At 42.4% G+C, this 10,000-nt stretch overlaps 2 protein-coding genes across 3 annotated transcripts in view; one reads left to right on the forward strand and one right to left on the reverse strand.

Annotated features, from left to right (window-relative positions):
* FAXDC2 (fatty acid hydroxylase domain containing 2) overlaps positions 1 to 10,000 on the reverse strand; it is an 881,086-nt gene that overhangs the window by 174,086 nt on the left and 697,000 nt on the right. The gene's annotated exons all lie outside the window — the stretch shown is intronic.
* Positions 1 to 10,000, forward strand: part of LOC137437360 (uncharacterized) — a 37,021-nt gene that overhangs the window by 20,854 nt on the left and 6,167 nt on the right. The window contains exons 6-7 of the mRNA XM_068131695.2: positions 7,055 to 7,310; positions 7,495 to 7,767. Coding sequence (XP_067987796.2) covers positions 7,055 to 7,310; positions 7,495 to 7,767 — 529 coding nt within the window. The remainder of the gene's footprint in view (positions 1 to 7,054; positions 7,311 to 7,494; positions 7,768 to 10,000) is intronic.

Below are 10,000 nucleotides of genomic sequence, written 5' to 3' on the forward strand. Positions count from 1 at the left end.
TCAAGGCAAGACTAAAGTTTGCCAATGAACACCAAGGCAAAGACCAGCACGTCTGGAACAATGTGCTCTGGACAGATGAGCCAAAGGTAGAGCTATTTGGCCACAGTACCAGAAGACATGTTTGGCGAAAACCAAAGACAGCATTTGACCACAAGAACCTGATACCAACTGTAAAGCATAGTGGTGGAAATATCATGGTTTGGGGCAGCTTTGCTGCATCAGGGTCTGGGCAGCTCACGGTCATATAATCCATGATGAATTCTTCATTGTAACAGAGTGTGCTTGAGGATAATGTGAGGCCATCTGTCGGAGAAGTTGAAGCTCAACCGAACGTGGACCTTGCAGCATGACAATGACCCTAAACATACCAGTAAATCCACCAAGGAATGGCTGAAAAGAAAGAAATGGAGGGTTCTGGAATGGCCAAGTCAAAGCCCGGATCTAAATCCCATCGAGATGTTGTGGGGGGATTTGAAACGAGCTGTGCATGCAAGAAACCACTCAAACATCGCACAGCTGAAAGAATTCTGCATGGAGGAGTGGGAAAAAATTTCTCCCAGTCGATGTCAGAGACTGGTAGACAGTTATAAGAAACGCAGATTTGAGGTTGTTTCTGCCAAAGGGGGCAATACCACCTATTAGAGCCAAGGGTGTACTTACTTTTTCCACATGCGAAATTTGCATTTATCTTTATTTAAATTATACAATGGACTACAAAATGTAAATGTTTCATGATATTTGTTATATTATATCACCTTTATCTATCAATATTGTTGAAATGAAGATCAAATAGCTGTATGTTGAAATATGTTGAAAAAGTCAAAACTTTACATGGGGTGTACTTACTTTTTCGCATGACTGTACATTCCATATTATATCGCCTGCTTTATTTTATAGAGCTGCATTTAATACGGGTATATCTTCTGAAAGAAAGTAAACACACTAAACGCTAAAAGCAGTTAAAGCACCGTCGATATCCAGGTTCAAGGTGCGTTTTACCTACTGCTCGTGCTCAGCAGCTATTGTGATAATAAAAATTTCCATTGTAGTGCGGTCACTTTTCTGGGATCCCGTAACTATTTTGCGGAGAACTAAGTTTGAAGGTGGATATGGGTACTTTAAGACATTACCTTTAAAATGAGCTCCCATGTCCCTCGCGAAATGATGGGGAACTCCCGCTAGGGGGCATTTTCCAAGATGGCCACCATTAACATATACCTAATATCGGTTTGGCCTATGATTTCCTATAAATATATTCATAAAATCTATTCTGGGGTTTTGTTATATTCTAAATCCATAAATCATACTTATAACACATAGAGAAACTCATAAATACTCATATTGTTGATTTATTTTATCTCAAATGACCCAGAAAATAACAAAATGGTTGCCGCAAGATACAAATTATTTGTCATTTCTTGTGGTTACTTGATGTTTCTAAGATTTTCATCCAGATATTTACTCGGTGGGTTTCTGAAATGGACGAATGCCGCAGTGTCCTGACCAATCTCCATCGCTTTTAACTGAATATAGCACATCCAAAATGCTCTTTGCATGGGTTAAGGCATGTCTGCACATATGCCTACCATGCTATACTGCAAAGTAATACTATTCCCTTATATAAGTAAATTAATCGATTATTTTTTCGATGTAGATCAAAGGACAACTGAATGAAATAGTCGCTTCTGTCCATAATGGTTTGTTTATTCATCTATTGACATCAGCAACTCCTGGAGCTTCTATACCGAACACGCTTATTTCAGACCACCACAGTTCACTTGGTCAGTCCGCCAGTTTCCGTTGTCTGGAGTGGTACTTATTCGTCAGTTGTCTCATCGTCACTATCATCAGAACGAGTTGAAGAATCAGAATCTGTTCAACTATCGTCTTCTCTCTCCAAGACGCTCTGTTCATCACGCATAATAAGGGAAGAATCCCCGGGAATCATGGGTTTGGAGTGGATTACAGGCACAAGCATGCCGGACGCATCTTTACTCCATCCATGTCCTAATGGCGAAGGAGGGGAATCAGGCTCGCTGTAGTTTTGAAAAACCCAAAGTTGATAATTGGCCCTTGCAATATGGAAACTGAGAGAGTCCAAGTCTGGTGGAAGTCTGGATGTCACCTTTTTCTTCATCTTGTTCCATTTCACAGCACGGGCTTGTCCCAGGGAATCTGCGTGCTTGTCCCCGTATATATAGCGAAGGGTGAACATCTCCAGATCCCGAACATTGTTCTCATTCATCGAAATGTCACTGCCAAGTTGTGAGAGGATGGCTCGGGATTCGGAGGAACTTGTCCCAGCGGTGAAGACTGCTTCTTCCTGTGGCCATAAAACCCAGACACACAATCGGCCCCTGTGAAGATATGGAGTTGAAGGATGATTGAAGATACCAATTTTGTACACAGCTTACGACAGTCGTAGATTTTTCCCTTTTTGTACAAGTGTAATGGGGCATCAATTTCGTAGGAAACACGAGATGCCAGCGCAATCACATCGGTATCTTCAGCATCCACACGAATTGCTGTGAGCGCGTCTTTCTGACTAAGACAGTGGGCATGGTAGAAGATTCTGGAATCAGCCTCATGTTGATGACATTCAAGGTCCCGGACCTCAGTCTGTGTACTCATGTTGAAGCTCTTCTCCCTGAGAGTATAGATGAATTCTTGACCATTGTGTGGGATAATAATCCGTTTGAATTCCTGAAAGAGGAATTCCTGAAGCCGGATTTTGTTTTGTGGGTTTGTGAAGAATTTACTCAGCTCACGAGAGGAAAGTAGCTCGTTGTCGGCCTTGATGAAGATGTTCTTACTTCCACCAATGAAATCCCCGGCTCTCCTCATGTGTTCACTGTCCTTTATCGCATTGTCCACGTCATAACGGTAATTTATGAAGTGAAACTCTGTAGCCCCATGATGTCTCTTGGTGACGATGTTGAAGATTTTCTGATCATAGTCTCTCCATGCATAAGGATGCCCATCGACTGTTTCTCTGTCTTCTTTGGAAGGTGTTGCGAGGCGCCAGATATAACCCATGTCAATAATAGCGTGATGGGGTGGTTGTGGTGAACTCTGGACCACATCCACAAATGACATCTTGTCTTGAAGTTTTGATTTTACAACCTTGCGCATTGTTCCATTTGGGTTAAAAATCGCCAACGGCATTTCTGTCAATCGGTACTTCATCACAGTTTCTAAGTTCAATTTTGCGTGCTGCGCAATTTTAATCAAACTTGCCATTGCTTCGTTGTCCATCTCCATGCCCTTATTGTCCGTCGATGTGACAGATGCAGACGTAGATCCCAGGAAGCTTAGTCTTCTATTCTTCTTTATCGGGTCCATCAATGGCTTTTCAGTTGAAATTATGCGCTGCTTATAAAACTGCGAAACCAACAGTTCACCATCAGATCTTGCGGATTTGAAATCAGTAATGAGGTCAGATGAAGCAAGTTTTCCAGACTGAAGAGACCGCAGGGCATTGTTGGAAGGGTCATATGGGCCACAGCTCGACTCCTCAATACAAAAGTTCATATCTTGAACAGCTTTTTCATCTTTTGCCCTTCGAGCATTGGTATTCTCATGATGACCTTGCTCTCGTTCGTCACAATTAGCGATGGCGTTCAGCGTGTTGCGAGCAGTAGAAATATGATTAACAGTCTGGTTGTGAGTGTTGACCATCGCTGCATTCTGCGTGAATTTTGTCCAGCCTGCTTTCATCTTGCTTCCTCTGTTCATCTTGATCTCGATGGTTTGGTCTGGAGGCAAACCAGAGAATGGTTGTTTCAACCAGACCAGAAGCTTCTGGTTTTCAAACCAGAAGCGGTTTCAGCAGTGGCCTCGATCGAAGGGATTCAGCCATTACACCTGTTCACTGTAATGGAAATTGATACATTCATATGAATGATTATGACTCCAATAGTTCGATGACATCATTCCCAGAGGCATTTCTGTTATCTAGATTTGCCTCTAAAATGGCTGCTAGTAGTACTCTGATTCACAAGCCTTCAATATCCATAGTTCATACTCACAGCGCCGCGGTATTCATCAATAATTTGGGTGAAAATATGACAGCAGTAGCATCTGTATGGCAGTCAATTTGTGTTTTCTTGATCATTTCAGCGAAATAAATCACCACTGTGGGTATTTCTGAGTTCCTTTGTGAGCTATAACACTGATTAAAGGTTTTAGAACACTACAAAACCTGAGTGAACATGCTAAACTAGTTTTTAAGTGAAAAACGTAGGCCAAACCAATATTAGGTATATGTTAATGGCGGCCATCTTGGAATCGCCCCCGAGTGGGAGTTCCCCCATCATTTCGCGAGGGAGATGGGAGCTCATTTTAAAGGTAATGTCTTAAAGTACCCAAATCCACCTTCAAACTTAGTTCTCCGCAAAATAGTTACGGGGTCCCAGAAAAGTGACCCCACTATTGTCTTTATCACGATAGCAAATCTAAAGCACAAATATCGTCTCATCGCGATTATCGCTCAGCACTAATTATTACCTTTCCAAGCAAGTAAATCGAATATTCCCTTTCTAACGGTATCGTTTTTATTATTGTATGACAACAGCAACCCTTTAGAATAAAGCGAGACACACACACACACCACACACCACACACACCACACACACACAACTCATCCATTTATAATAGATAGAACCACCCAGCCACCGAAGGTGGTTGGAGGTTATGTTTTTGCCCCTGTCTATTTGTCTATTTGTCTGTCTGTCTGTCTCTATGAACAGCATATCTCAAAGTTGAGGACAGATTTGAATGAAATTTGGTGGAGAAGTTGGATATCTGACGAGGATGAAATGATTAGACATTGGTGAAGATCTGGATCTGGATCTGGATCTGATAATTATAGTGATTCTTCACCAATGAGTGGGCAAAAATGATATATAGCATGATATCTCAAAGTTGTGGACGGATTCAGACGAAACTTTGTGGATAGGTTCGGTGTGTGACAAGAACAAATTGATTCGATTTTGGTGAATGTCTGCATCCGGATATGAGAATTTGACATTAACAAAAACTGATTCTTCACTCTTCACCCGATTGCATGATGTTTCAAAATGTTGTGGTTGACTTGTGACAAAACTTGGTGGATGAGTTGATTAGGTGACAAGAACAAGCCGATTAACTTTTGGTTCAGGTCCGAATCCAGGTCTGACCTATCAGTGGGATACAAAATGTGAACTGTCCAGCCTGGCAGAAGTATCCTCTCTACCGAGTGCTGTTCTTGTTACAATATGGGACAGTATAAGACATTTTATATATGGGCCACGTGAAGCATCTACAGACAATGCGAGGAGTTTCTGATAGTGAATTTGTTAAAAGTTCAGATTCAATTTCCATACTCATAATTCATTTTCCCAGTAACAAAATTTTTCTTGCCAGTGCTTCAATTTTATTTGTTAAAGGGGAACTCAAATGCTGAGACCATCTCAATGCAAATCTATCCTTTGATACCCTACAAAATAGATATGTTGTCTTTTTCCGATTTGCGATTTATAAAGTCGGTAATTTTGCTATCAAAAGTAAAATCTTCTTCCTCACGCATTGCCAAGAAGTCGACCATGAAGTGCCTACAGGTTGCATCACGGTACGATTTAACTCGAATGGTGGGTAATTTTTGATTTTCCACAAATATGCCTCAAGTCGATGTGTCCTGGGTGGTTGTAGTAATACAAACCGAGATTGTTTCATACCACACCATTTGCTCTCCTAAGTTTGTCAGAAATTGGACGGGGTTTGTCCGAAATACCCGAATGTGGATCGGGTCTACAAATGTTCACCTTTGTGCTCGGAACATTTTACAGAGCACTGTTATGAAATGATAGAGATGGCAATAGATCTTGTGGTTATCCGCCATGATTGACAAGGATCCCATCACTATGATTAAGCGGAAGAAACAGCTGTTGCTCGAAACTGCAAGACCATCATCTCTACCCAGCTACCAGAACATGTGCATGGGCGATTTGAGCGGTGAATCAAACACCTGTGTTGGCCTGCCGGCAACCAATCCCACATCACCACCACCCCCACCTCTGCCTGCCCACTCCCCTCCGATCATTTCTCCACTGGGACAGGACACAACACGTCATGGACAAGGCACAGCATGACCACAGATGCAATGGCGCCCCAGATAATTATGAAACGGATTGATCGGCTGTGTCCATGTGACAATTTTGTCGGCTGTTTCAGTGCTGTCTCAATGCCTTGTTTCTTCTGGAGTAATATAATACAAAATGTCTGTTAAACAATAAATTGAATGGTAAAAACAAAACCTACCAATCTGTAGTGAACACACGACCGACCGGCGTTTTCATCTTCACTAACACCTCCATTGTTGCCATGTTCGTCTGAATCGCTCGCATGAGGCTCGAAACGATACGGCTCCATAATTCCCCCGAAAGCGTTTTCATCACTAATTTTGTTTCCAATAGTTTCTTCAAAGTCCCACTGATTCATTTCAACATGCTGTGAATCTTCAGAAATGCAAAAGACTGTAGAATCGGTATCGGAGTCCGATCTAGAAATGCACTTTCTCTATGTAAGCTACCATTCGGATCAAGGTGGGCAATCTGAATGTGACGTCTCGAGCGGAAATTGAAAATCGACACTTCAAGGCTTTTTATCGGCACTTTGTGATTTGCAAAAAAATTAATTGCAACGTCTTTTTCCTTTCAGATTATATCGTGATTGATGACTTTCATTGGTTTTTCAGGAAAAAAAAGTTGTGTTTGGGTTCCCCTTTAACAGTCAGTGTCCCTCAGCGATTAATTTATTATTTTTTATTTTTATTTTTTTCCCTTCATAAATCTGATGCGATGGAGATTAGTGTTGAGATGTCTGAACACCATCACTTGCAGAAAAATCAAGGCTGTTATTGCTTTTGTTTGAATCACTTGACCTCTTTTGGGCTAATATATTATTTGTGCGTTCAATATTTAATTCCAATAGCTTTATTGCGTGCATAGCAGTGGCCTATGCCGTGGTGTTTTGCTGGAGGGCCACCAGAGCGGGCACCGTTATCTCTTTCTCTCAGATTTCGCCCTTCGGTGCGTGTGCTACATTTCTTGGGTGCGGCAAAACCTTGGCATTTCCACTGCCCTGATGGTGGGCTGCTGGCTTGGGTGGGAGATGAGGAGACATTTGGAGTAAAAGGACAATCGGCATGGTGTACAACCCCTGCTGAATCCCCAATGCCTGTGGGGGCACAAGAAGGCTGTCTGCGTGACTGGTGGCACCTCTTTCGCAGCAAGGTGCAACCTCTCCTAGCATCAGCAGGAATAGACAGACTGGTGCGTTTCCTTGGATTACACTTTTCGGTTCACATTTGTGTGAATATTTATCCACAAGTTTACCCTCATTGCATTTTTATCGCCTTTTGTCTTTAATTGCTATTCTTCTTCTTTTTCCCTATATATATATTTCCCTCTTACTGTCTTCACCTTGTAATTAAAGGATGTTGCTGTCTTCCTCCAGCCAACGGAGTCAAAACAAGCTGGTTTTATCACAAACTATCCATCTGCTCAATTTCCCCACCTCGTGACTTCTTACTCTGCAACACGTTGCTGTTTACCTGACTCCGTTGCGTTTTATCCACCCTCCTGTACTCCATATGTATTCCCCCCTTACACTTCTCACATGCTTACATTCTCTTTACCTGCCCGCGTTTCTCCCATCCACTTCATTTCCCCATCTCCTTTGGATCATCTGGACTCCAAAGCAGCTGGACCTTCAGCATCCACATTTACAGTAAGCATTTGTTTTTTGTTTTTACTCTGACGTTTTTGTGTTTATTCATTGATAGTGAGACGTCTAAAAGAAAACTCACTATTCTAGTCACATTTATAAGTTTTAAACAAAATTATGTATAATTAATCCTTCAAGAAACCCTCACTTGCTCAACCTCTCAAAGTCCAGGCTGGTTGCCCACCTTGATTCACTCGCCTCCTTATTTACCCAATTGTCGAATCGTCTCTGTGTCCATTGTCTTGTCCTCCTCACTTCCGTCCGTGTTTGAAGTGTGGAAGCAATCGCTCCCTCCTGTGCTCGCTAATGCACATCTACGATTTCTTCTACACCAGCTGATTCTATCTCTTTATGTTCTTTCCGGGGCCATTTAAACTCGTTTTTTATGTCCTTCCTTCCTCACTACTCCTTGTGCCTGTTAAATCTTCATCCTTGCCCTTCCCATACCTTTTAATGTAATCCCACCATAGCAGGCAGACCCTCCTCATACTTGCCCTCCCCAACATGTAGTTTGTGAACATATTGCCCCTTATCGTTTAGCTCAGCCATGAGCCGAGACCCTTGTATATAACAGGCATTTTGTTGCACTGTGTCTTGCCTGCAGCTCAAACATTTTCTTTACATGACATCTAGTATGGCCCTCATTAAACTGAAATTTTAAATCCTATTTATATCATTCAAGATCTTACACCCTTGAAGCATATCTACTTACAGCCTGTGATAACACAGGGATGGCAACTTGACTGTCCTCAGGTGGTCCTCGTATGCCAACTCAGACAAGCCTGTAATTATTACTTTAATCACTCGATGCTTTTCCTTCTCAATTTTATGGCACAGCCCATAGGGCAAAGCCATCTAGAACAGTGTTTGTCTGTCCATATGTATGTATGTCCCTCACAAACGTACACCAATCAGAGCTGAGGATCTGGTCACATGACAGGGGTGATGTGATTACATCTGTGATGTCATTACGTCATACGAGGGCTGACTCCACACGTCGCCATTTTGATTCCTATGCCGTTCAGGCCGAACATATCTTCAAACCTGTCAAATATATCACAATTGCCATGCTCTACCTTAGTTTCTGACACACAAACAAACCGATTGTTAAAATGACCATCAAATATCGAAATGATAGACGTTACGGGTCTTTGAGCGACGCAGTACTTATAGGCCTTAGGCTTCATGCCTTCATGTCTCACCTTCAGGCCGCTTTGGACAAATTAGCCCAGGTTTCTTAATACAGTAGTATTGTTTTAGTAATAACTAGCAACGGTACCCGCCATATGGGCGGGGCTTCAATTGGGAGGCCCAAATGAAAAGGCTAAATATCAGAAATTGAAGGCTTTTTTTTCTTTTAAACGATTTATATAAACATCCGTTAAATCTCTATCGGTGCAGCCGTTTGTGCGGCACCCGGGAAAATAACGTCATGCGGGAGCAAGTATCAGCAGGATGTGGCAGTGTGGGAGTCCACGTTTCTGATCCTCCTTCATGCCGAAGTAGCCCACCACTTCTCCCAAGCATTCCGCTCTTCAGATCCGCCGTGACAGATTTAAACTTGATACTGAAGACGCATGCAGTTAGTCCTCCCGATGTCGTATGTACTCCCGATACGTGTTTCCTTCATTGTAAAAACTTCCAAATCGACAGTTAAAAGGATTTTGAGCCGATAGCTGTTACGGCCTTGGCCAGATTGATGGAGACAGCGATCTGTTGGCGTATTCACCGCCCAAATAGCTATGTGGAATTCTCTCATGTGGAGATTAAACTAATCGTGTTCACAATCGCTATGTCGTATGTACTCCCGATACGTGTTTCCTTCAGTTGAAATGGGTTAGAATTCTCTCAAGCAGGGATTCAACCCGTGTCCTTATAAAAGGTCTTTGTCCGAGGTCACCGAGTTCGATCGGTGCAGCCGTTTGTGCGGCACCCGGGAAAACAACATCGTCACAATCTTACTGTAATTCACCAAATGTCCGTCCGTCTGTCTGTTCGAAGGTACCGTAAAAACTGCTGAACCGATCTCAACGATATTTTGGGTGGATAATCCTGGGATCTCCAGGAGTAAAATAAGCTATTTATTTTTCCCAATTTCAGCTTTAGTCTCCAGAATTCTCAGGTTTGGACTCACGCATAACATTCGCGGTCGCATAACTTTCATTGTTCTCATTGTGATGATGATTGTGATGATTTAACGGGTGCCACACAAACGGCTACACCGATCGCTGCAAGG

This window comes from Myxine glutinosa, chromosome 1 (assembly GCF_964187855.1).
Source record: "Myxine glutinosa chromosome 1, kmMyxGlut1.1, whole genome shotgun sequence".
Lineage (NCBI taxonomy): Eukaryota > Metazoa > Chordata > Myxini > Myxiniformes > Myxinidae > Myxine > Myxine glutinosa.